At 32.5% G+C, this 27567-nt stretch overlaps 2 protein-coding genes and 1 long non-coding RNA gene across 7 annotated transcripts; 1 reads left to right on the top strand and 2 right to left on the bottom strand.

Annotated features, from left to right (window-relative positions):
• The first annotated feature begins 9570 nt into the window (after positions 1 to 9570).
• On the top strand, positions 9571 to 13067 carry LOC133862578 (uncharacterized). Of its 5 annotated transcripts, XR_009899254.1 has the most exons (8): positions 9571 to 9908; positions 10949 to 11031; positions 11148 to 11266; positions 11359 to 11468; positions 12082 to 12290; positions 12437 to 12531; positions 12642 to 12757; positions 12896 to 13067. It is a non-coding gene; the product is annotated as an uncharacterized LOC133862578 (long non-coding RNA). The 5 variants fall into 5 exon arrangements; XR_009899247.1 differs by lacking the exon at positions 12437 to 12531; XR_009899249.1 differs by lacking the exon at positions 12437 to 12531 and having other exon boundaries at positions 11354 to 11468.
• A 2451-nt stretch (positions 13068 to 15518) lies between these two features.
• On the bottom strand, positions 15519 to 16599 carry LOC133862567 (hevamine-A-like). Its single transcript, XM_062298403.1, has one exon. It carries the CDS (start codon positions 16562 to 16564, stop codon positions 15662 to 15664), a length of 903 nt encoding a protein of 300 aa, XP_062154387.1. The 5' UTR covers positions 16565 to 16599; the 3' UTR covers positions 15519 to 15661.
• Positions 16600 to 25750: 9151 nt separating this feature from the next.
• Positions 25751 to 26883, bottom strand: LOC133858152 (hevamine-A-like). The gene has a single exon (XM_062293614.1). It carries the CDS (start codon positions 26842 to 26844, stop codon positions 25942 to 25944), a length of 903 nt encoding a protein of 300 aa, XP_062149598.1. The 5' UTR covers positions 26845 to 26883; the 3' UTR covers positions 25751 to 25941.
• Between the last annotated feature and the right edge of the window lie 684 nt (positions 26884 to 27567).

The raw sequence follows: 27567 nt of genomic DNA, 5'->3' as shown, positions 1-27567 counted from the left end.
CTGTGGAGCAAAGTGAAAATATGAGGAAAAAAAAAAAAAAAATCGAGGAAGAATTCTAATGCAAAGTTCACTGACCAATTCAAACACTACTCCAATCAAACTAAAAACAGGCAACCCGCTGACGTCCAAAGTACGTACTTGTGTCATGTCAGCAATATTAAAGCCAGCTACCCTCCTTTTTATTAGTTATATATTTGTGTGTAATTTTACTTTGATGTTCTTTTCCAAAGTACCATTGACTAGCGTACAAATTGCACAAATTAACAGGGTGTTCCATCAAAATTAAAATGTTAATCCATCGCTTTGTATATGAAATAGGGAGAGTTTATAATTTGCAAAATTTTAAAGAAGAAAAATAAATGTTGTATGCATGTCCTTAATATACGTTTTGCCTCAAACGTGAACTTCTTTTGATTGTTCAAATACGAGTGACAAAAAGAAAAAAAGAAAAAAAAAAAAGAATCAATCATTTTGTTTATTAGTTCTTCAAGAAGTTGCATGTCCTTCCTTAATTTATGTGTATATGCAGGAATGGAGGCAAGAATTTAAGCTAGAAGGGAAGGCTGCACTACATCTATTTTTAGACCAGCATTAATAAGTAAAAATAAAAAATAAAAAATCATATCTTTATGAATGATTGAACGCTGAGGAAGTAGTTGAGACGGCCACGTCAGTATCTATATCATGAGATAATTGTAAGATAAAAAAAAATAGTTTATAATATGGAGAAAAATTAGCTACAAACTTGTGAGAAGCACGTACATGTGACTTTTAATTAATAGACTTTAATGTGGTGTTAACTTTCCGTTTGTGTTTGTGTGTGTGTGTGTTTTTTTTTTAACCTTTCTTCTTCTAACCTAATCTCTCTATCAAATAAACCTGACCTTTGATTCTTCCAACCCCTTTTTTTTTCATGTTGTCTTTCCAATTAATTGGCTTTCACGTGATAAGGAAGAGTTTAGTTGTGAGAGATTTTTTTTTTCCCAAGTTTTTTCTTCACAGCAGGTTCATGATTGTTCTTAACAGCAAGTTTACTTGATGATTTTCTTATGTTCATGACTCATGAGTATTCCTTTTTTTTTTTTTTAGCAAAATTTTGTCTATTTTTTTTCCCAGAGTTTTCCATATATGCTCATCACTCATGAGTATTCCTTTCTAATGTTTTAGAAAGGAAAAAAAAAAAAGAGAAAAAGAAAAAGAAAAAGAAACGGGAAGTTAACACGGTTAAAGTCTATTAAAAGTCTCATGTACGCGCCTCTAACATGTTTTTAGATGCTATATTTGAAGGAGATGCAGCCCATGTTATTGCGGAGATTAACTCAAATCCTCCCTACCTTTCGAGATCAGACCATATTTTGGAGAGTATTCATGTTGAGCGGCAAAGTTTACATACATGTAGTTTCAATTTTGTTTATCGTGAAGCCACTCGTGCAGTTCATTGTCTTGCTAAAGAGGCTGCTAGTACAATGAATGATTTGTGTTTGCTGGAGGATACTCCCATTAGTATCTCCAGTATTGTTGTTAAGGAAGCTGTATGTCTCTATATCCTTGCTTTTGAGGGTCAAATGTATTTTGTTATGAATGGAGAGTATGAGTATTTCTGTTAAAATATATATATATATATATATATATATATATATATATATATATATATATATATATTACTCCTTTAATTAATATTATCTAGAAAAGAGTGATACAATATTGTAATTAATTAATGAGAAATTAGCAGTATTATATAACAAAGTGTAAATTACGCATTACCATAAATTAAGCTCGAAAGAGCGAAATATCTGGCCACTTGATAATGTTATATCAAATTATGTTGGCGTACAACCATGAAGATTCAATGTTTGCGCAATATACGCGCGTGGCTCCTTTTATCAAGCTAGGTTTGACTAGATCAATAAATCTAATTGGTCCACCCATATTACTGTATGCTTAATTAACTTCCGCATAACCTTAAAACTATATCACTTTTTTTGATTGCAGAGACCAATTAAGCACGATTCGTGTATTTTATTTTATACATTATCCTGACCAAAAAAATGTGATATTCCCAGATATTTTACTATCTAAATAATAAACATAAAAGGCAATCTAAATAACAGATTGTTGAATATTCGGATAGAAACAAGTCTTGGGCACAAACTCGTATTTAATGGCAACTAGCATTTCTTTTACGCAGTCAGAAAACTCAGAACCTTCAGATTTTTATGATCACGAAGATGATCACATTGTTTTGGAAGTTTGTTATAGTTTTCTCTATAATGTTACAAAATACTGCCTAGGGCCCTAGAGGTAGATGCAGTACGTAGATTGGGATTGGAATTTTCTATAATTCTTGCTCCTTTAATTTGTACTTCGGAGAGGGGCCAGTACTTTTACATATATAATTTGTGTTTTAGAATATTTATTAATGTTTTTGTTTTGAAAAACAGAAAAAGAAAAGAAAGAAAACGTTTTATCAAACTAATTAAGCTATTTCTTACCTCTAATTAAGGGCCGATCGAGTAATAGTAGTTATATTATCATATTATTATGTGATTGCAACACTAGGTCGTACAATATTGTAGCTAGCCTTCCTGTCAAAGCCATTTCCCATACAAAACAATGGAAACAGCCGCACCAGATTAACTAGGCGATAATTTATTAAAATTTCCAGATATATTTAATCAAACTAATTTTAAAACTTAATCTGTCGTAGCTAGAATTAAGGTGCGTTTGGGATTGCGATTTTATAGACAATAAGTACGATTCTAAACCAAATTGTAAAACATAAATTGTTTGGGAACGACGTTTTTAAAAATTGCGATTTGAAAACGCAAAAAATCAGTTTTTTCAAATTGCAGGTAAGATGGTGTTTTTTTTTAAAAAAAACTCATAATTTTAAAGGCTAAACTGCGATTTTGCTAAACGCTTGACTACGTTTTTAAAAATCACTTTTTTAAATCGCACATTTTAAAATCGTTATTTTAAATCGCACTTTTTGAAATCGCAAATTCAAACGGACCCTCAATCCAAATATCATCTAAATTAATTTCGTTAGTAAATATTTGAATTCCTATCTATTATCTTTGACAGCACAGCTATATATATTCGATCGATATATAGTTTCAGTCGTTTACTATTTGTCTTTATTTATATGTAACGTAGTTATGTATGCTTGTATTTTCTTTGTTGTATAATCCTTCTTGATCACATATTGGCATCAATATATTAATGAGGAGATGGAGCTACTCTCCTCTTATTATTATTTGTATGTATAACGTTACTTCGCTGTTGTTTTCCTTACTACTGATCACTAGCATACGTACGTCACACACATGACACGCGTGACATAAATATATATGAGTGAATTTATAACGCCATTACACCCACTCAAAATTAAAACGATCTTCAAATACATTAATTTACGATATTATCAGTTTTTTTTTTTTTTTTTCCTATTTAAATGTTGAATAGTGAAGACTTTATAAGTAGGAAACTCAAAGAAAATATATGAGGATTGACCTCTTAATTCTGTGCAAAATCCGAAGAAACTTATTGTCTTTTTTTGACATGTTCACACAAGAGGGGAGAGGAGATTTGAACTAATGACTTCCGCTTGATAAAATGTGATCCTTAACCGATTGAGCTACTCCTTGAAAACTAAAAACTTATTGTCTTTTCATTACAAAGCAACGTACGTACGTAATTGCATGTTTTGCATTGATTTTTGATTGTTCAAATATTATGAGTGAAAAGTAAAACTGTGTCATAGGGAATGTTATTAAAGTTAGTCACTTTGGTTTCACCTTATAACAAATAAGTCACTGTGACTTCAAAAGGTGCTTACAAATCCTTTTGGTATGCATGCATGCATGCCTTTGCAACAAAATTATTTTCTGTACAAATTTCGGTTATTTCTCTTATAAGGACTAAGAAAATTATAATTTTACCTACAAATAAAAAAAAGAAATAAAGGGGGTAAAAAAAGTTGGGTTGAGAGGATCTTTGGAGTGGTCCGGCCACCTTGGGGGCCAGTTCATATGGTGGGCAAATTATTTCTATGGCTGACTCCCACAAATTTTAGAGTTAGGTGAACCACCTTTACCTTGGGATGGTTGACGATCCCCATTGACTGATTTAGAGGGTAACCGTGTTGAATTTATTCTTTTTGAGTGGACTTGCATAGTCATTTGTTTAGTTTTAGGCCCATAATGGGATGTGCCACTTTTTGTGGACACATTAGGAAGTCTTTACTCTCACCCTATATATAAGTGAAGTTGGCCCATTAATTAGACTTCAACCAATCAATATGCAGAATTAGGAATAAGGGCAATAGTCTCTCAACACACACACACACACACAACACTTTTTTATTCTCTAATTTTAGGGCATCTATAAAAAGATTCATTAGCCAAATATTAGAAGCTTGTCTTGAGAACAATAGAGGCATGTCATTCTAATACTTGATCGATACATGCTATGAAAATAGAATGGATCTATTATCGAAATATTCTAACAAGCTGAACCACCTTTATGGCTTTATAGCCCTTGATCGGTGATTCAATATCCCTAGCATTTAGTTTTGAAGGTGCTGAACCACTCCCTAGCTTTAATTAGGCTTTCAATCATACATTATGTGGTAATACTTCCATTCGGTTTTAAAATAGTTAACGTACACCACACGAGATTAGACAAAAAAAAAAAATCTGCCCCAAATGCCGGACCTGAATAATTCAACCATATATAGAATGATTATCCTGCACATTCCAACCATATCATTTGGAAGCAAATCTTGGGCGTATAATGACTTACAAATATTGTCGAGTAAGAAAGTTTCCCTGGCCTCTTCCTTGTCCTGATCTACAATGACCAAGAATATATATACGACTTCTGGTGGCCGGGCAGCTAAAATGAATTCATTTTAAGCTATTGTTAAGATTCTAATTAATTATCAACTTGATAGTGGAATTATCTAGACTCATGGGCTGATGTCAAATTGGTTTAGCCTAGTCCAATTGGGTATTAGAAATTTGATCATTAGCGGCCACATTATTAGCGGCCAACGCATAGTGGCCGCTAATGATCATATTATTAGCGGCCAAACACAATTGGCCGCTAATAGTCACCATTATTTGTAAACTATTAGCGGCCACCTAATTGTGGCCGTAAAAATGGCCGCTAATAACTTGGCGGGGAGGTGCGGAAAATTCCGAGAAACTATTAGTCGCCGCTAATGATAAAAATATTAGCGGCCAACAAACTGGCCGCTAATAGTTGATTATTAGCGGCTACTTTTTTATATGGCCGCTAATAATCAATTATTAGTGGCCACTTTGTTGGCCGCTAATAATCCATTCCTGACCAAATTATTAGCGGCCACTTTTTTATATGGCCGCTAATAATATTTAGCGTTTTTTTTTGTTTTCAAAATAATATGTGCAAACTTTTTTCCTATTTTTTGTTTTTTTTAATGTTTTCAAAATTTTCATTTTTTTTTTTGAAAGAAAACTAGTTTTTCTTCTTTATTTATTTTATTTATTTTTTCGTTTGTTTTTTTTTTTTTTTAAAAAAAAAAAATGTTTTCCAGAACTATTAGCGGCCACTTTTTTATGTGGCCGCTAATAATATTTAGCGTTTTTTTTTATGTTTTCAAAATAATATGTGCTAACTTTTTTCCTTTTTTTTTTTTTTTTTTTTTTTTAATGTTTTCAAAATTTTCAGTTTTTTTGTTTCTTTTTATTTTAAATATATATTTTTCATTCTTATTTTTTTTTTGTTTTCTTTAATTTTTTTAATTTTTTGTAAAAAATATTTTTTTAAAAAAAATTGGTTTTTTTAAAATAATAAAAAGAAAAGTTAATTTTTGGTTTTTCTATCAAAAAAAAAAATCGTTCTTTTTCCTTTTTTTTTTTTTTTAAAAAAAAAGATTAATAGAAAACTATTTTTCTTTTTTATTTATTTTTTCGTTTGTTTTTTTTTTAAAAAAAAAAAAAAATGTTTTCCAGAACTATTAGCGGCCACTTTTTGGTCGCTAATAATCAATTATTAGCGGCCACTTTTTTATGTGGCCGCTAATAATATTTAGCATTTTTTTTATGTTTTCAAAATAATATGTGCTAACTTTTTTCCTTTTTTTGTTTTTTTTATTTAACGTTTTCAAAATTTTCTTTTTTTTTTTTTGTTTCTTTTTATTTTAAATATATATTTTTCATTCTTAATTTTATTTTTTTTGTTTTTATTTAATTTTTTTAACTTGTATGTAAAAAATATTTTTTTAAAAAAATTGGTTTTTTTAAAATAATAAAAAGAAAAGTTAATTTTTGGTTTTTCTATCAAAAAAAAAATCGTTCTTTTTCCTTTTTTTTTTTAAAAAAAAAAGATTAATAGAAAACTAGTTTTTCTTTTTTATTTATTTTTTCGTTTGTTTTTTTTTAAAAAAAAAAAAAAAATGTTTTCCAGAACTATTAGCGGCCACTTTTTTGGCCGCTAATAATCAATTATTAGCGGCCACTTTTTTATGTGGCCGCTAATAATATTTAGCGTTTTTATTATGTTTTCAAAATAATATGTGCTAACTTTTTTCGTTTTTTTTTTTTTTTTTTTTTTTTAATGTTTTCAAAATTTTCATTTTTTTTGTTTCTTTTTATTTCAAATATATATTTTTCATTCTTTTTTTTTTGTGTGTTTTTCTTTAATTTTTTTAATTTGTTTGTAAAAAATATTTTTTAAAAAAAAATTGGTTTTTTTTTTAAATAATAAAAAGAAAAGTTAATTTTTGGTTTTTCTATCAAAAAAAAAAATCATTCTTTTTCTTTTTTTTTTCTTTTTTTTTTTTTAAAAAAAAAAGAAAGATTAATAGAAAACTAGTTTTTCTTTTTTATTTATTTTTTCGTTTGTTTTTTTTTTTAAAAAAAAAAATGTTTTCCATAACTATTAGCGGCCACTTTTTTGGCCGCTAATAATCAATTATTAGCGGCCACTTTTTTATGTGGCCGCTAATAATATTTAGCGTTTTTTTTATGTTTTCAAAATAATATGTGCTAACTTTTTTCGTTTTTTTTTTTTTAATGTTTTCAAAATTTTCATTTTTTTTGTTTCTTTTTATTTTAAATATATATTTTTCATTCTTTTTTTTTTGTGTGTTTTTCTTTAATTTTTTTAATTTGTTTGTAAAAAATATTTTTTTAAAAAAAAATTGGTTTTTTTTTAAAATAATAAAAAGAAAAGTTAATTTTTGGTTTTTCTATAAAAAAAAAAATCGTTATTTTTCCCTTTTTTTTTTTATAAAAAAAAAAAGAGAGATTAATAGAAAACTAGTTTTTCTTTTTTATTTATTTTTTCGTTTGTTTTTTTTTTTTTTTTAAAAAAAAAATGTTTTCCAGAACAATTAGCTGCCACTTTTTTGGCCGCTAATAATCAATTATTAGCGGTCACTTTTTTATGTGGCCGCTAATAATATTTTTACTTTTTTTCTTTTTTCGTTTTTTCTTTTTTTATATTTTCAAAATTTTCAGTTTTTTTTTTGTTTTTCTTTAATTTTTTTAATTTGTTTGTAAAAACTATTTTTTTTTCCTAAAAATTGGTTTTATTATTTATTTTTTTAAAAAAAAAAATAAGTTAGTTTTTGGTTTTTCTTTCAACAAAACAAGCAAAAAAAAAAAATTTGTTCTTTTTCCTTTTTTTTAAAAAAAAATTAATAGAAAACTAGGTTTTTAAAAAAAAATACAAAATAAAAAATTGTTTTCATAATTAATGCACTATGGTCGACCAGATAGTTTATCAATCATATTAATCGATCAAACCTTCATTGTGTGAAGTCTGATCAGTCGAACTCTATCACGATCGATCAAATAATCTATCGATCCTATTGGTCTATTATGATTGATCGAATGATCTATTGATCATATTGATCGATCGGATGATCTATTGGTCCTATTGATTGATCAGGATCGATCGGATGATCTACCAGTCTTATCGATCGATCACGATCGATTGGATAATCTATCGATCCTATTAGTCTATCAAGATCGATCGAATGATTTATCGATCCTATTGATCGATCACGATCGATCGGAAGATCTATCGGTCCTATTGATCAATCACGATCGATCGGAAGATCTATCGGTCCTATTGATCGATCACGATCGATCGGATGATCTATTGATTCTATTGGTCTATCAAGATCGATCGGATGATCTATCAATTCTATTGATCGATCACGATCGATCGAATGTTCTATCGATTTATTGATTTATCACGATCAATTTGATGATCTATCAATTCTATAGGTCTATCAAGATTGATTGGATGATCTATCGATCCTATAAGTCTATTAAGATCGAATTGGTCTATCAAGATCTATCGATCCTATAGGTCTATCGAGATTTATCGATCCTATAGGTCTATCAAGATCGAATTGGTCAATCAAGATCAATCGGATGATCTATCGATCCTATGAATCGATCACAATCGATTTGATGATCTATCGGTTTTATTGATCGATCACGATCGATCGGATGATCTATCGATCCTATTGATCGATTTTGATAGACCAATATGATCCATAGATCATCTGATCGATCGTGATGGATCAATAGGACCGATAGATCATCCGATCGATCGTGATCGATCAATAAGATCGATAGTTCATATGATCGATCTTGATATACCAATAGGATTGATAGATCATTCAATTGATTGCGATCGATTGATAAGACCGATAGATCATCCGATCAATCATGATCAATCAATAGGACCGATAGATAATCCGATCGATCCTGATCGATCAATAGGATCAATAGATCATCCGATCGATCGTGATCGATCAATAGGATCGATAGATCATCCGATCGGTCTTGATAGATCCATATAATTGGTAGATCATCTGATTGATTGTGATCGATCAATAGGATCGATAGATCATCCGATCGATCGTGATCGATTAATATGATCGATAGATCATCCGATCGATCTTTATAGACCAATAGGATCAATAGATCATTTGATCGATCGTGATGGAGTTCAACTAATCAGACTTCACACAATGAAGATTTGATCGATTAATATGATTGATAAACCATCTGATCGACCATAGTGTATTAGTTATGGAAATAATTTTTTTTTTTTTTTTAAAAAAACGAAAAATAAAAAAGAGAAAATAGTTTTCTATTAGTTTTTTTTTTTAAAAAAGAAAAAAGAAAAAAGAACGATTTTTTTTTTTGGTTGAAAGAAAAACCAAAAATTAACCTTTATTTTTTATTTTTTAAAAAAAACCAATTTTTCGAAAAAAAAAAACTAAAACAAAAAATATATATATATTTCATACAAACAAATTAAAAAAAAAAATTAAAGAAAAACAAATAAAAAATTAAAAATGAAAAAGATTTGTTTTTTCGTTTTTTTTTTTTAAAAAATTGAAGATTTTGAAAACATAAAAAAATAAAAAAAAAAGTAAAAATATTATTAACAGCCACATATAATCAATTATTAGCGGCCACATAAAAAAAAGTGGCCACTAATATGTAAAACACAGCGTTTTGATGCTAAAATTTAGGCGGGTGTTCTTGGCGCTACGGGATTTTTTGAGACGAAATTCTTCCAGGCCAGTTTCTTCACTTCCATGTTCTCCCCTTTCTTCAACATTTTTAGAAGTCTCTCTCAAGCTCTATCTCTCATCCACTCTCACGTCTCACTCACTCTCTCTCTCTCTCTCTCTCTCTCTCTCTCTCTCTCGTCCCTGTCGAGTCTCTCTCTCACGCTCTCTCTTTTCCCCTCAACTGCCATACTACCCCTCACCTCCGATCTTTGGCGCCGTTTCCAGCTAGCTCCGTCGACCGCTTCTCCGGCAGCCTCCAGCCAACGCATTTGTCTAAGATTTGCACTTCAACTGCACTGCTATCATCAATTTAAGTTTTTGGGTAAAGATTTGATTTTTCTTACTTTAATTTCTTACCATTTAGGGTTTAGAGAAATTTCTCTCCATTGGGTGATTTGGTTTTTCTTACTTTAATTGCTTTCAAGTGCAAACTATTAAAACACCAGTACCATAAACCTATAAAAAACAATTTTTAATTGAACTGGAATATAAATTGGAAAACAGGGAGCATTTGTTCTTCAAATGCAGCTTCAGTAACAGATTATGGAAAGATCTTATGACTTCTTGTCTGGTGTCTAATCCGGTGGAGGCCTGGGAGGATGTTGTTCAGTGGACTTGATAGGTTGTCTTGTCCTGTTGATTTCTGCATTTTGGTTTGTTGGTTTGCAAGGGGTTTGGTGTTTTGTTGTTTGCTGCAGTCATCCTGTTATATCTGCAGTTTTGGTTTGTTAGTTTGATTGTTGTAGCTGCTGTGTGTAGCTGTGTTTTTGCCCTTTTGGCTGGATTGCTCCAATTTTTACCGGAGAGTTTGTAGCTTATGTTTGGTTTTATAAAGAATTCATTCATCTAAAATTAAATAAATAAATAAAGTAGATTGATGTGACGTGTTTTAAGTGAACTTCTGGACTCAAAGTCATAAGCACGCACAACGCAGTCTGCCAAAACAAACCAGAGACTCTGCATACTGTTCCTGGTAGTCATTTTCTTTTTCGTGAATGATTTTGAATATAATTGATAACAACTTATTCAGAATTTATAGTGGCATCATTTCCAGTTTTGGCAATTCACTGGAAACTAGGGGAAATATTTCTATGATTTGAGATCATGATTAGCATATTTAGCCTTTAGCTCTACTGAAGATCATGGGATGGAGGATCCATGGATCCCACAAACTTGTCACCTGCGTGTCTGTAAGTAGACCCAAAAGACGAAGAAAATGAAGCATTTGCTGACCATACCAAGACTAAACTTCCACCATTATTTGTCGGATTATGTTAAATCAGATTTATTTTTCAATGGCAACTCTTCTCTGTTTCGTTTCTGACTTTATTCTCGCGGTTGGTGTTGTCAATGTTGATGTAGGAGTTGCAGTTGCTCCGTGGCCACGACACTTCCACTTCGAAATGAGAGGAAGACCAAAGTTTTCTGACCTTTTAAGATTATTGGTGAATTAACATGTCTTTACCTCTATCACTCACCTTCTATTTTAATGATAAATTCTTTGTGAAGCACTTGTACCCATCCTTTACTCCAACAGTCTTCTTGTTTGTTGCCGGAACAGTTGCTTGTGGAGTACTCAAGTACCAGCAGGATGAGCAAGTTAAAGATGAGAAATGATATTCAGTTAATATAGACTGATATTTTCAGGTTCTACAAGGAGAAATTTGTTACATTTTCTAAGTGAGTATGTTTTACTTGGTTTCAATGAGTTACCTTTGAGTTTGGCTGTTAGCCCATTTACCATCAAGAAAGTCCTAATAATTGTAGCATAGGGTTCTCCTGGAAGGACACTGATAAAAGTTGGCAAGAGTACCTTTGAAGTTGAAGAACCTTTGAAGTTGAAGAATGCGATTGAAAATTTGGCAAAAGGAAAGAATTAAAGGTTGACCCTGCAATAAGCAACTTAGTCACCTTTGTAGCTAACTAATCTGTTTTACAACTTCATCATGCAAAATTAACCTGTATATGAATCGGTGTTTGTCTTGATTCATTAAATCCTTCTATATTATTTGTTTTATCATGGGTTAGATAAGGATTTTTTTAAAATTCTATCTAGTACTTGTAAGATTGACCCTAGCTTTCCTCATCCTATATCTGAGATATATGTTGTTGCTTCACATTGGTGAGCATCACCTTTACTAAGTAAAAGCAGATTATTCTTTTTGTAACAAACATGAGGTCCTTTGTTATCATTTTAATTGTAATATAACATATTTATTGATTTGGTAGATGATCAGGGGAATTAGGTACACTCACATACCTGGTCCAAGCCAATTTTTTAAATTTCCTCCGAAAATGGTTGATGGTCTAGTACTTGAAGAGAGGCCTGTGGTTGAAATGCCAATGTTCTAGTTTAACTAATTCTGAATTTTTGCTCCTATGCTTTGTCCTTTTAGCTCCAGAAGCCCATACCTCTTTAGAAGTATTTTTGTTGATTATTTCCTTTTGTATTCCTACAAATTCTCACGAATGGTTCAATGTGGGTTCAAATGCAGATTTCATGGATGGAGAAGTTTGTGCAGAAGGGAACTGAGATTACTGCCCCGGTACCAATGGCTCCACCTGGAACTACTGGACTTGGAGGGTTTGAAGTTCCTTTATCCAAAGGAGGTATTCTGCGTTCTGATGCCAGTGCTCTAAATGTTGGTGTTCTTCATCTGGTTCCCAGTTTAGAGGTGTTTCCATTATTGGCTGACCTGAAAATGTACGTGAAATTACATACTGGAGTTGCTCAACTACTCTAGTTGGATGAGCTTTCTTGTTACTGTTATATAGTTTGATATTTGATATTGGGTTAATTCTTCTCTTCATTCATTGATGGAAAAAATGGATTTTCATTGTTGTTATCAGGCAAGGTTTAGTCTTTGATCTTTTACAAATTGTCATTCTCATGAATAAAGTCTCACATCCAGCCACTTCCTTTCTGGTTGCTGCATTCTTAACTGGTTATGCGTTTGAATTCACTGATTTTATTCACTTCATACAAATTAAGTAAATGAATAGGTACATGAATGAATGAATGAAATCATCTTTTGGCAATGATGGATCTCTGCAGGTGGTGCTTCTTGTTCTTGAGGTTCATGCGTGCATAGCAGAAGATCTTCTGCATTTTCGCCAGCTTGTGGTTTTCCTTGTTCATAATTTCCGGATAGACAATTTTCTTCTGGAGAAGTGAGTTTCCGTCCTTATCTCTTTTGTGCTTTCTTAAAGCTACTCTTCTTACCGATGCTTTATAAGTAATAATTTAACTGTATTATTTCTTTCTTCTGTGATTAGTTCTCTTGTTTTGTTCTTTATTTTATTCCTCAGGCGTGGTGCTCTGATAATCTGCCGGCTTTGTGTACTTTTAAATGCTGAAAGGGTCTATCGTGAACTCTCAACCATACTAGAAGGAGAATCTGACCTGGATTTTGCGTCAATTATGGTTCAGGTTCTGTCAGTTATCAAAGAACTTGTATAAACCTGTAGTGTATGAGTAACCAAAGGAAACAATGTTTTGTTTTGTTATAATTTTTTTTTAATAAAATGAAGCAATTATAAAACAGACCATATTTTATTAAAATTCTTTTTTTTTTTTTTTATTCTTTTTCTTTTCTTTTTTAGTTGTTAATTTTCTTTTCTTTTTACCTGTCAAATATTTAGCTACTCAAGTCAGGTGAATTTTTGTTTATCCATTTGATGCCTTTTTTTTTTTTTTTTTTTAATAGTAATAGCGGCCACATGTGTGGCCGCTAATAATTAATAAAAATGGGTATTATTAGCGGCCACATAATACTAGACTATTAGCGGTCACATGTGTGGCCGCTAATAGTTAACACAAATGGGTATTATTAGCGGCTACACATGTGGCCGCTAATACTAGACTATTTGTGGCCGCTAATAATATCCAACTGTTTTAACTATTAGCGGCCACATATGTGTGGTCGCTAATAGTCTAGTATTAGCGGCGACTTTAGACTCAGTTGACAATTATTAGCGGCGGACAAAATTACTTTTAGCGGCGAACTTAGTGGCCGCTATAAAGCAATTATTAGCGGTGAACATAAAAAAGTAGCCGCTAATAGTCTTTAGCGTCAGACTATTAGCGGTCACACTTTAGCGGCCAAAGTTGGCCGCTATTGATCAATAGCGGCCAAAATAACATCATTAGCGGCCAAATTTGTTGGCCCCTAATGAGCAAATTTTTTGTAGTATATATAGGTCAAATATTTGTCCGCTGGAAGCTAGTGACATCATTCTTAACTGGGCCTTAATAAAGGATTAAACATAACACTACCACTCCGTCATGAATTTCTAAGTCGATCGGCCTGATCAATTCCAAAAATCTATGGGCATGCAATCAAGTTTAAACCCTGAACAAGCAATTGAAAATTACCTCAAGTTGTTAAATAAACACAAGATCATCAGACAATTATCAACTCAGTTACTACAATTATCAATACCAAAATCCACAAAAGCATAAAATCAAACAACACGGGTATTATAATATTGAAATAGAAACTTTTTGAAAAAACCATTCAAAAGTAAAATTACTTTGAGGGCTAGCCAAACCCAAAGGTATCCACCATAATAGAGTACTTGTGTTGTAGGTTATTCTTACTTACAAACTTTTATAACTCTAAAAACTCAATTTGTGACCCTAAAAAAAACAATATGTTTACCTCAACACCGCAGTGGCTTTGGAACCTATGGCCTTCTTCTACATGAATAACCTTCACAGATGAACCTCATCTGCTTCAACCAAGAAGTCGTTATATATATATATATATATATATATATATATATATATATATATATAAAAGGAGAAAAAAACCTAACTTTTTAAGCTAAGTGAGCTAGGCTTTTAGGATCTGCTACAATCTCGTTCAAACGAGAATAAGTTTCGTTCAAATGACATCTAAGGTTTCACAAATTTATCGTGCGGCGATCAAACGGGCCGGGCTTCAAATGACACTTCAACCTAAACATTTTGTGGCTCTCTTTAAACGAGGTTGCAATCACAGTATTCTGAAATTTCTTCAATTAAGTCCTTCGTTCGATTGAGCTTTGAGCGGTTCTATGATCGAGTCTTTCTAATATGACGCATATTCTTGTTGGAACAAAATGGTTTCATTCTAACGAAGTTTTCAATTATATCTCAGCACTAAAATTACACCCCAATACAACCTAGACCTAAAAGTTACAACAAATATGGATACTAAATTTGTCTATACTAAAATTCTAACAACAATAATTCCTTGGACTTTGAGGAGTACGTACTGGACAGCCCATTAAATTCATTTTGAGTACATATTGCAACCGGGCCGGATATAATTTTATCTTGGAATTGGATAGTTAAGGAAATGGCGGGTGGTACAAGGCTTTAGAATTGAAGCTAGCTGTTAAGCCTGTTATGTTGCTGTTACTGGTCAAATTCCGGGATTATCTCATTCAAATCGATGGATTTATATTCATTTGTACAGTGCGAAAAGTCAAAAGAAAAATTAAGTCCAAAAAGCATTAAAAAAAAAAAACTCTAATTAAGAACAATATATCTACTGTACCTTGACAAAACCTTGATCTCTAGTATTTTTTTAGAAACACATATAGTCACATGAAATTCGAAAACGAATGTAACATGGCATGAATTGTGATTTTAGCCCCACATATAGGAATTTGGGATCGGTTTGGTATAGTTTTTTGAGGGTTAGAAGTGCATGTGTTTTTAACTGCAAAGTACTTTTTTTTTTTAGACTCACAAGTGCATTTTTCAACCTTATCAACCGTATACTGTTAAAACATTAAAAAATAAAATAAAAATATGGAAAAAAAATATTGGATGATGATTAATGAAGAAAAGAAATTAAGAAGGTGAGCAACCATAAATGTAGGCATGACATAGCATATGAAGTACAATAATACAAATGTGATAGATCAAATACAGTACTTAAGGTTTATTAATTAATACCCTAAACGATATATACTGATCCCAAGATCTTTTATTTATCTAGGGTACGTTTTTGTCTTGAGAAGTTGAGAGCCATACATGGATATCCAACTCGTTATCACTTAAAACCAGACAAATTAAAACACAGTTCAAACATTTTTCACAATTTTAGAACTATATCCAGTCCTATCATCATAATACTTTGACCAAAGCATCACACCTCCATACTCTGACGACTTCTTAATGACAGGAAGAATTTGAGAAGTGAGCACGTTGGGTGGAACATACCCACTTCCAGCTGCCTGTGGAGCTGCTGGTAAACCCAAAAATAACTTCCCAGCCTTCAATGACTTAGTCCATCGGTTCCACGAACTAATAAGTTTGTTGATGTTACCCGAACTATACTGACATGGAGCATTATTATAGAATTGAACCCAAACATAGTCAAAAAGGCCTGTGTTAAGCGCGGCACCAAGAAATCTGTCAGGAAATGGACATTGGGGAGCTGCGCTTAAGTACACCTTTCTTCCTGGCTTGCTATATGCCTTTAAGTAACTTGCGAGGTCATTCCAATATTTTGTGGAGCCGAGCTCTATGTCGAAATCTATACCATCCAATATGGCATCTCCTAGTGGACGTGATGGTGACTTACCACCCAAGAAATTGTTCCACAAATAAAGTGCTGTGTTTTGAGCATCCTTAGCAGAAGACAGAGAGTAGCTTCCAATTCCACCTCCGATGGCGAGCATCACCTTGATTCCACGCTCTTGGCAATATCTAATGCCATTGCTAACAATCCTGCATCCATTGGATGCCGGGTTGCAATGACCCGCGAGGTTGATTTCTGGCTTTCGGCCACTGCCGAATTTGTTGAGGAAGGCTATGTTTACGTACTTGTATCTTCCGGTGGCACATGTTTCGATTAGTGTTCCCTCGCTGCCACTTTGGCCCCAGTAGATGGCAATGCCACCGGCGTCAGAGGTTTGGATAAGGCTCAGGCCGAGTAAGAGGGGAAAGAGTAGAGGTGTAAGTCGAAGATTAATGGTGGCCATTATTGCTCAACGTACGTGAAGTTTCTTTTCTTTTGTTGGGGTGCTTTGTGCTTTCATAGTGTTAACGGAAGGCTCCTTTTATAGGGTTCCCAGTGCCCTTTGGGTTTGGTAACTTGACCAACGATGCTTATCAATTAATTAATTCCAATAACGCTCATGAGCGAGAAAAATTTCGCTTTTCACCCGATTTGGCCTTTTGTCATTTTTACATGCAATCATATTAACTTTAAAAAATATTAATTTAGTATATCTATTTTTTATTTTTTATTTTTTTTCAATTTCAACAATTTGTTAGGATTTTTTGTTAAATCATAAGGGAAGAGTGTCAAAATTACTAAAATACCCCTGATTTTTTTAAGGAAAAAAAAAAAAAATTGCAAGAATTTTGGTATTGGTCAGGATTTAACAGAATTTGTAAAAATATCTATGCCTAAATCTCTAAAAATTTATTTATATATATATATATATATATATATATATATATATATATATATATATATATATATATATATATATATATATATATATATATATATATATATATTTATTTATTTATTTATTTTAAAAAAACAAGGGTATTTTAAAAATTTTGATAGTATTAAATGAAAAATCCTAACGGAATGGTGAAATTGAAAAAAAAAAATTAAAAGATAAATACATGACTAAATTAACACCTTTTAAAGTTTAAAAGTATAATTGGAAAAGTGATGAAAGATCGTATAAGAAATAATAAGTGAAATTTTCCCGTTCATTATATAGCTCTATAGTCCCGGCTGTCAGGAGAATAAAGCTTACTTATAGTTTGAGAAGTCTTGGTTGGCTAACTCGGAGAACGTTAACGTTTAAACCATTTCTCTAGAATTGTCATTGAGCACAATATATAGTTTATTTCATAGGATTTGGCCATATCTCGATCCTAGCCATTATCTTCTTTATTTCATAGGATATGGCCATTTTAATTTAAAAACTTAAGCTAATGAGTTTGGGTCTACTTGTGTATATTAACTATTCATTTGGTTTATTTTCTTCAGTGAGACGCAACACTCACATATGTACTCCTAACTGATCTTCCATTAACGTGTGATTGATATGAGTCTTTTCCATATTGACCTAGCTCCTCATCGCATGCGAGTCGTTTACAGATTTAAGAGTGTTACGTGTACAAGAATTGCATTAATTGCTGGTCGCCAAACACAACTTTCCTCCAAGAGTCATCCATACTCTTAACCAAATGCATCAAAAACCATGACACTTGTTTAAGCAAAAGCCATACATAGATCTCATACAATTTTTTTTGTGACAAAATAATTTTTCGGAGTCATTTCAAGTGAATACAATTGAGTCATTTCATGGTCAATATTTCATTTCATATATCTAACAGTGTACATGATATCACGAGATAAATATTTTACTACATCATTTAAAAATTATAAATAACTGACATCATATTCACCGTTAGATTTAACAAAATTAGAATCTTTCCTCTATTTCAAGGAAAATGGGCAGATCCTCTTGTCCATTTGTTAGGTACGGCCTTTTATTTTCTTTTTTAATCCTGAATTATTGATATCATGTCAGCAACACTAAAGACAACTACCCTCCTTTTTATTGTTATATATTTGTGTGTAATGTTACTTTGCTGTTATTAATTTTCCTAAGTACTATTGACTAGCATACAAATTGCACAAATTAGCAGGGTGTTCCATCAAAATAAAAATGTTAATCAATCGCTTTGTATATCATGAAATATGCTATAGGGAGAATTTATAATTTACAAAATTTTAAAGAAGAAAAATAAATGTTGTATGCCCTTAATATATGTTTTTCGTCAAACATGAACTTCTTTTGATTGTTCAAATACGAGTGACAAAAAAAAATAAAAATCAATCATTTCTTTTATTAGTTCTTCAAGAAGTTGCATATGTCCTTCCTTAATATATGTACTGTATATATATATATATGTAGGAATGGAGGCAAGAATTTAAGCTAGCTAGAAGGGAAGGCTGCACTACATCTTTTTTTAGACCAGCATTAATAAGTTAAAAAAATAAAAATCATAACTTTATGAATGATTGATCATTGAGGAAGCTGTAGTTGATACGGCCACGTTAGTATTATAGGATAACCGAATAACTGTAAAATAAAAAAATAAAAAAACAGAAAAGAAAAAGATAGTTTATAACATGCATTACTCTTTTAATATTTAGAAAAGAGTGATACAATATCGTAATTAATTAATGAGAAATTAGCAGTCTTAATGCGAAATATCTGGCCACTTGATACCGTACGTTATATCTTAAATATTACGTTGGCGCACAAGCATGATGATTCAATGTTTGCGCAATAAGCTATGGGTCGGCTCCTTTTATTAATTAACCAAGGTTTGACTAGATCAATAAATCTAAATATTGGTCCACACATATTATCGTATGCTTAACGGCCGGGATAACCTTAACTACTATATCACTTTGATTTTGGAGACCAAGATTCGTGTATTCATTTTATACATGATCTTGACCAAATGTGATATTCCCATATGTGTGAATTAGAAAGAGATTTCAACAATTTTATTATCTAAATAATAAATATAAAAGATAATCTAAATAACAAATTATTGAAAATTCAGATCCAACCAAGTCTAAGGCACAAACTCGTATTTAATAGCTAGCCTTACTTCTACGCAGACAAAAAACTAGAAAGTACCTTTTATATATATATATATATATATAACTCAGAAAGAAAAATAAAATAAAATAAAATCTCTTGTAGATAGGTGAATTGCGTCGTACGTTATTAATATAATCCACGTACCATTGGCTTTAAGTGCGCAAGATGTTAGATGGTGATTGACTTGGACTTTGGCTTTTAAATTTTAATAATGAGAGAAATGCAAAACCATCTCAGGAGTTTTATTGAGTTGCCAATAGCTTTATGAGATTAAAAAAAGAAAAAATGATTGAAAACTTTATGTGATAAGCAAATTAATTAAAGTTAACAATAGGCCAGGTCCACGCACTAGCTTTGACGGAACCTTCATATTTTTATGATCACGATTCACGAAGATGATCACATTGTTTTGGAAGATTGTTTTAATTAGTTTTCTCTATGATGTTACATTTTGAAAAACTGGTAGATGCAGTACGTAGATTGGGATTGGAATTTTCTCTAATATATTCTTGGTCCTTTTGTACTTCGGAGATCGAGGGGCTATGCAAGGCTTTTGATGAGGCCTAGCTTTTGCCTGACCAGGGGGCTGTGGCTCCTTTGATCGTATAAGAACCACCGATTTAAATAAGTGAGCTAGCTCCACCCTACGACTCAGGCAATTGGAACAGGAAATTGTAGGAAATTCCCATCTAAATATGGTTGTCGATCTACAGGCGTGCTGTTGCCAGAGTGCACACTATATATCCTAAGACTAATTAACCATCATGCATGGTCAAATAACGTAACATCTAGACCTGATTAGGGGTGTAAACGAGTGCTAGCGGAGCTATTCGTGAGCTCACTCGATTGAGATTAGCTCGAATAAACTCGACTCGCATTCGAATCGATTATTAAATGAGCTATTCGTGAACACCGAATTAAGTTCGATTATTAAACGATGTAAACTCGTATAAATTCGATCGGCTCGATGTGATTAATGCTCATGAACCCGCTCATATAAGAATTGATTCGTTTATTAAGGCTCGACTCGTGTATATATAATATTAATTTGTTAATATATAACTTATTTTTATAATATAGTATATTAATAAACAATATACTATATGCACGCATAAATTAAGTAACAAATAATAATGGTCATTGGCCAGTATATATTAATTGATTATAATTTATTGGTTATATGTATATAAAATAGTAAAAGTAAATAATATCAATATTTAATTGTTAGTCATATGATATAAGAACAATCCAGATACCTAATCATATTATTCATGTAATATAATAGGATAATAAGACTATATGATCATATAATAATATAACATTATGGCATATGACATGTAATGACTTTACTATATGTTATAAGTATTTTCATTAGATATTTAATAATCATTATATAATTTTTTTTTTGTAAGTAATATAGTTTATTTAACATACAATATAAATATATATTGTTTATATGTTATATAATGTAATATTAATTTTTAAATGGGCTTATCCCTCTTTTTTGTATGTTAAATAAACTATATAACTTACAACAAACTTGGCCGAATTGAGCTTAATTTTTAAACTCGTCATAAGCTTCAGCTCATTTAGCCGACTTGGACTTAATTTTTAAAATCATCATGAGCTTGAACTTGGTTCGAGCTCGTGAAAAATGAGCTCGAGCTCAGCTCGGGCTCGTGATAAATTTAAATGAGCCGAGCTTGCATATGTACTACTCACTCAAGCCCGACTCGTTTATTGCCATAGACGCGATGGATGGAAAATGGACATTTCCTGGTCATCAAACATTGATTTTGGAGGTTAATTTGTAGAGCTCATCCCAAAATGACATATGCTCTCTTGAGGAAGCATAGCTCTTAGAGAAGATAGGATTGTCTCCTGATCATTCTTATATTGGTGTTTTACTTGATCTTCTTTTTCAGCCAGAAAAGCACTTAATATATTCTCCAAATCCATCTTTGTGTTTTGCATTAGATCATTGCTCTATCGATCTCCATAAGAAGATGCTAATTTGTGTAGAACCTACTTATGATGGATGCTTTTGGCCGGTGGGCAGCTAAAAGGAATTCTTTTTAAGCGTACGTTAGTTAAGAATCTGAATGTCAACTTCGACAACACACTACAAAAAATTTAGTTTTTAGCCACATGCAGTTAGCTACGTGTATTCCTCGTGGTGAATCCGGTTGTTACTAAATGTACATTTAGCAACGTGTCCTTTTATATACGTGGCTATTTAGGCACTTGACATTTAGCTACGCGCCACCCTTAAGTGGCTAAATGTTTTTTTTTTTTTAAAAAAAATGAAAAATTATATATTTTTTGCCACGTATTCTTAACACACGTCGCAAAAATCAGTATTATTTTTTTCCTTCCTAATATTGTATACGATATACGTATACGTACGTATATCTCACTGGATCCGACGAGAAAACCCACGGCACCGATCGACGAAAATACCCACGCCGGCCACTGATCGACGAAAAAACCCACTCCAAAAATACCCATTTGTTCGAGAATGAGCAAAAAATACCAAAAGACACCAACTACTCCGGTGACTAACAAAAATGACCAAAAAAAAGGTAACAAAAATACCAAAAATCACCATCAAAAGGACCCATAAACCACCGGCCTCTTCTCCATCATTGACAACGAAAACAAGCTTCTCCGGGTGTTGGCGATTGGGTCGTGCGTCCGGGTGGAGGTGAGTGGTCCTCTGTTGAGAAAAAAATACAAACAAAGTGAGAAATTTTTTGGATGAAAAATGGGGAGAGACGAGAGAGTTGGAAAAAGAAGAAAATCGGGAGAGTTGAAAAAAATAAGAAAAAAAGAAGGAAAAGAGGAAGGGGAGAGAGAGAGAGAGAGAGAGAGAGAGAGAGAGAGAGAGAGAGAGATTTCTAAAAAACAAAAAGAAACTGAGGAGAGACGACACAGAGAAAGAGAGAGAGAGATTTCTAAAAAAAAAAGAAAAAAAAAACTAAGAAGCCAGGCGATCGATCGCCTTGGCTTTTAAAAAGAAACGAAAAAAAATAATTAAAAAATTAAAAACAATGATAAACTTAGAACAGAGGCGCGACCCTTCCCCCCAAAACATGCAAATGGCAACGTGGTCATAAAACATGTTGCTAAAATTTGAAATTTTAAAAATATTTTAAAAAGAATCTAATTCTTAAAATAAAAAATTAAAAAAATATGAATATTTTAGCCACGTGTCTTATTATACACGTGGCTAATTGGCGACTTGACAAAAATTACACGTGGCTAAAATTTCAAACCTCAAAGAAAGAAAAGAAAAGAAAAGAATATTTTAGCCACGTGTAAATAATACACGTGGCCAACTCGCAACGTGTATTAATTATACGTAACCAGTTAGCCACGTGTAAATAATACACATGACCAATTAGCCACGTGTAATAAATACACGTTGCTAGTTGGCTACGTGTAATTAATACACGTAGCTAGTGCAATTCAATCTGTGTAGTACAGTGCTGATAAGCTTCTGTAAGATAAATGATTAATCTATTATGAGAGGTAGAAAAATCTAGAGCCAACATTGGTTGGTACACAGGGCAAGAAGTGTCAGTGAGTTTAGGCCACACCTAATAAATCTATCAAGACTAGAGATTGTCTTTCAGCCATCTTAGAGCTCCATTTGCAATAGACCTGCATGTTCCACAACTTTTCAGACAATGCCATGCAAGTAGAATGATGGAGACAATATTAATGGATATATGTACAGAACAATAACTTATTGAGAAAACAGAAGCATGAGAATTGAGAGAGATTAAAAAATGTAATGCAAGCGCAAATAGATAACAACATGGCACCCACTTGCAAGGGGTGATTTCAGTGTTCATATTTCTTTTGTGAGCCCGCAGGGACCAGCAACAAGAAACAGGCATCCAATGAATGGTCTGTGCAAGTTACCTCTCTAGCATAATGATCTGCTTAATCAACTGATTAATCACTGCATTAACATTTTTGGCATACGATTGAGTGGACAGCAATCCTAAAACTTAGCAGTGGATCATAGCATGCCGGTAGATATCAAGGAGTATGTCTGGCGATTTGGGCCCAATTATTATTACTGAGAGAAGCGAACTCTCAACGTGCGAAAGGTTCATCCCTGATCATTATTATAATGGGTAATGTTCGAAACTGAAAGAACGCACAGTTCATGTCTTAGTTGAGTATGAGACATCAGTGGTGGTGGTGCCCAATGGTCTCTACTTCGGAAAATTATGGGGAGGTAATTTGCAACGTAGCTAGGAAACACAAAGCACCAATCAGGTCATGGTGAGCCAAAAAAAAAAGGCCCATGAATTGAAGGATGTCATCTAAGATACCTAAAATTAAAAATTCACAGATGATAACAAGAGACCAACCACCTGACTGTACATAATTTACATGGTAAAAATATTTTTTAAAGACGCCAAGATTTGCAGGTTAGAGAGCTTTACAATCATTTGATTCTGTTAACCCTGAGAAGATCTTCCAAACCAAACATGTTGTCTTTCGTGGATTGATTCACTCTTGTTTGCGTTTTTAATACTTTTTTTTCGATCAAATAATCACATCCTATTCATATAATAACTACTAATTACTTGTAGGGATGAAACTAAGATGTTTATGGATGTGGATATAATTCTAAAATAAAATTTCAATATTTTATTTTCAAATAATTAAATTTATGACAAAATTTTTCTAGTTCTTATAAAAAAACATGGTTTTATGTATATATTACTATCCATATCTAAAAATGGTGCTAACGTGGAAGAGAGAAAAAATAAAAAATGACCAAGGATATATATATATATATGACTTCTGGTGGCCGGCCGGCCGGGCAGCTAAAATGATCGAATTCATTTTAAGCTATTGTTAAGATTCTAATTATCAACTTGATGGTGGAATTATCTAGACTCATGGGCTGATGTCAAATTGGTTTAGCCTAGTCCAATTGGGTATTAGCTAGTGACATCATTCTTTACTGGGCCTTAATAAAGGATTAAACATAACACTACTACTCCGTCAAGAATTTCTAAGTCGATCGGCCTGATCAATTCCAAACATCTATGGGCATGCAATCAAGTTTAAACCCTGAACAAGCAATTGACATTGACCTCAAGTTGTTAATTAAACACAAGATTATCAGACAATTATCAACTCATTAATACCAAAATCTACGGACTAAAGCATAAAATCAAACAACACAAGTATTTTAATAATGAAATAGAAACTTTTTGAAAAAACCATTCAAAAGTAAAATTACTTTGAGGGCTAGCCAAACCCAAAGGTACCCATCATAATAGACTTGGGTCGCAGATTCTTCTTACTTATAAAACTTTTGTAACTCTGAAAACTCAATTTGTGACCCTAAAAAAAACAATATGTTTACCTCAACACTGCAGTAGCTTCGGAACCTATGGCCTTCTTTTACATGAATAACCTTCACAAATGAACTTCGTTGCGTCAACCCAAAAATCGTGATATATATATGAGGCTTATATAGAAGGGGGAAAAAACTTAACTTTTTAAGCTAAGTCAGCTAGGTTTTAGGATCTGCCACAATCTTGTTCAAACGATAATAAGTTTCGGAAATGACATGTAAGGTTTCACAAATCTATGGCTCTCTTTCAAACGAGGTTGCAATCACATCATTCTGGAATTTCTTTAAGTCCTTCGTTCGATTGAGCTTTGAGCGATTCTTTGATCGAGTCATCTAGAATATGATGCATATTCTTGTTGGAACAAAATGGTTTCATTCGAACAAAGTTTTCAATCTCAGCACTAAAGTTACACCCCAATACAACCTAGACCTACAAGTTACAACAAATATGGACACTAAATTTGCCGATACTAAAATTCTAACAACAATAATTCCTTGGGCTTTAATTGAGGAGTACGTACTGGACAGCCCATTAAATTCATTTTGAGTACACATTGCAACCGGGCCGGATATAATTTTATCTTGGAATTGGATAGTTAAGGAAATGGCGGGTGGTACAAGGCTTTTAGAATTGAAGCTAGCTGTTATGTTGCTGTTACTGGTCAAATTCCGGGATTATCTCATTCAAATCGATGGATTTATATTCATTTGTATAGTGCAAAAGTCAAAAGAAAAATTAAGTCCAAAAAGCATTAAAAAAAAAAAAAAAAACTGAAAGAACAATATATCTACTATACCTTGACAAAACCTCGATCTCTAGTATTCTTTTAGAAGCACATATATATAGTCACATAAATTCGAAAACTAATGTAACATGGCATGAATTGTGATTTTAGCCCCACATATAGGAATTTGGGATCGGTTTGGTATAGTTTTTTGAGGGTTAGAAGTGCATATGTTTTTAAGTACTGAAAAGTACTTTTTTTTTTTTTAGACTCACAAGTGCATTTTTCAACCTTATCAACTATATACTGTTAAAACATTAAAAAATAAAACAAAAATCTGGAAAAAAAATATTGGATGATGATTAATGAAGAAAAGAAAGAAGGCGAGCAACCATAAATGTAGGCATAACATAGCATACGAAGTACAATAATACAAATGTGAGTTGAAATACATGCGCGCACTTGAGGTTTATTTATTAATACCCTAAACGATACTGATCCCGAGATCTTTTATTTAGCTAGGGTTTTTTATTTGAGAGCCATACATGGATATCCAACTCGTTATCACTTAAATTAAACTAGACAAATTGAAACACAGTTTAAACATATTTCACAATTTTAGAACTATATCCAGTCTTATCATCATAATACTTTGACCAAAGCATCACACCTCCATACTCTGACGACTTCTTAATGACAGGAAGAATTTGAGAAATGAGCACGTTGGGTGGAACATACCCACTTCCGGCTGCCTGTGGAGCTGCCGGTAAACCCAAAAATAACTTCCCAGCCTTCAATGACTTAGTCCATCGGTTCCACGAACTAATAAGTTTGTTGATGTTACCCGAACTATACTGACATGGAGCATTATTATAGAATTGAACCCAAACATAGTCAAAAAGGCCTGTGTTAAGCGCGGCACCAAGAAATCTATCAGGAAATGGACATTGGGGAGCTGCGCTTAAGTACACCTTTCTTCCTGGTTTGCTGTACGCCTTTAAATACCTCGCGAGGTCATTCCAATATTTTGTGGAGCCCAGCTCTATGTCGAAATCTATACCATCCAATATGGCATCTCCTAGTGGACGTGATGGTGACTTACCACCCAAGAAATTGTTCCACAAATAAAGTGCTGTGTTTTGAGCATCCTTAGCAGAAGACAGAGAGTAGCTTCCAATTCCACCTCCGATGGAGAGCATCACCTTGATTCCACGCTCTTGGCAATATCTAATGCCATTGCTAACAATCCTGCATCCATTGGATGCTGGGTTGCAATGACCCGCGAGGTTGATTTCTGGCTTTCGGCCACTGCCGAATTTGTTGAGGAAGGCTATGTTTACGTACTCGTATCTTCCGGTGGCACATGTTTCGATTAGTGTTCCCTCGCTGCCACTTTGGCCCCAGTAGATGGCAATGCCACCGGCGTCAGAGGTTTGGATTAGGCTCAGGGCGAGTAAGAGGGGAAAGAGTAGAGGTGTAAGTCGAAGATTAATGGTGGCCATTATTGCTCAATGTACGTGAAGTTTCTTTTCTTTTGTTGGGGTGCTTTGTGCTTTCATAGTGTTAACGGAAGGCTCCTTTTATAGGGTTCCCAGTGCCCTTTGGGTTTGGTAACTTGACCAACGATGCTTATCAATTAAATAATTCCAATAACGTTCATGAGCGAGAAAAATTTCGCTTTTCACCCGATTTGGCCTTTTGTCATTTTCACGATCATATTCTTAAATTTAAAAAAAATATGAATTTAGTATATTCATTTATTTATTTATTTTTTTCAATTTCAAAAATTTGTTATAATTTTTCATTAAATCTTAAAGGAGGAGGGTCAAAATTAATAAAATACCCATGATTTTTTTAAGGAAAAAAAAAATTGCAAGGATTTTGACATTGGTCAGGATTTAATAGAATTTATAAAAATATCTATGCCTGAATCTCTAATATATATATATTTTAAAAAATAAGGGTATTTTGAGAATTTTGATAGTATTTAATGAAAAATCTTAATGGAACGGTGAAATTGAAAAAAAAAATTGAAAGATAAATACACTAAATCAACAAATTTTAAAGTTTAAAAGTATAATTGTAAAAGTGATGAAAGATTGTATAAAAAGTAATAAGTATAATTGCAGATGCATCAAAAACCATGACACTTGTTTAAGCAAAAGCCATACATAGATCTCATACAATTATTTTTGTGACAAAATAATTTTTTAGAGTCATTTCAA

Source organism: Alnus glutinosa, chromosome 1 (genome assembly GCF_958979055.1).
Source record: "Alnus glutinosa chromosome 1, dhAlnGlut1.1, whole genome shotgun sequence".
Classification (NCBI taxonomy): Eukaryota; Viridiplantae; Streptophyta; class Magnoliopsida; order Fagales; family Betulaceae; genus Alnus; species Alnus glutinosa.
The sequence above is the reverse complement of the archived record's forward strand: the minus strand, read 5'-3'. Positions and strand labels throughout refer to the sequence as shown.

What these genes read in the sequence shown, in the direction of transcription:
- LOC133862567 (XM_062298403.1), bottom strand. Translation starts at nt 16,564, where the DNA reads ATGGCCACCATTAATCTTCGACTTACACCTCTACTCTTTCCCCTCTTA.
- LOC133858152 (XM_062293614.1), bottom strand. Translation starts at nt 26,844, where the DNA reads ATGGCCACCATTAATCTTCGACTTACACCTCTACTCTTTCCCCTCTTA.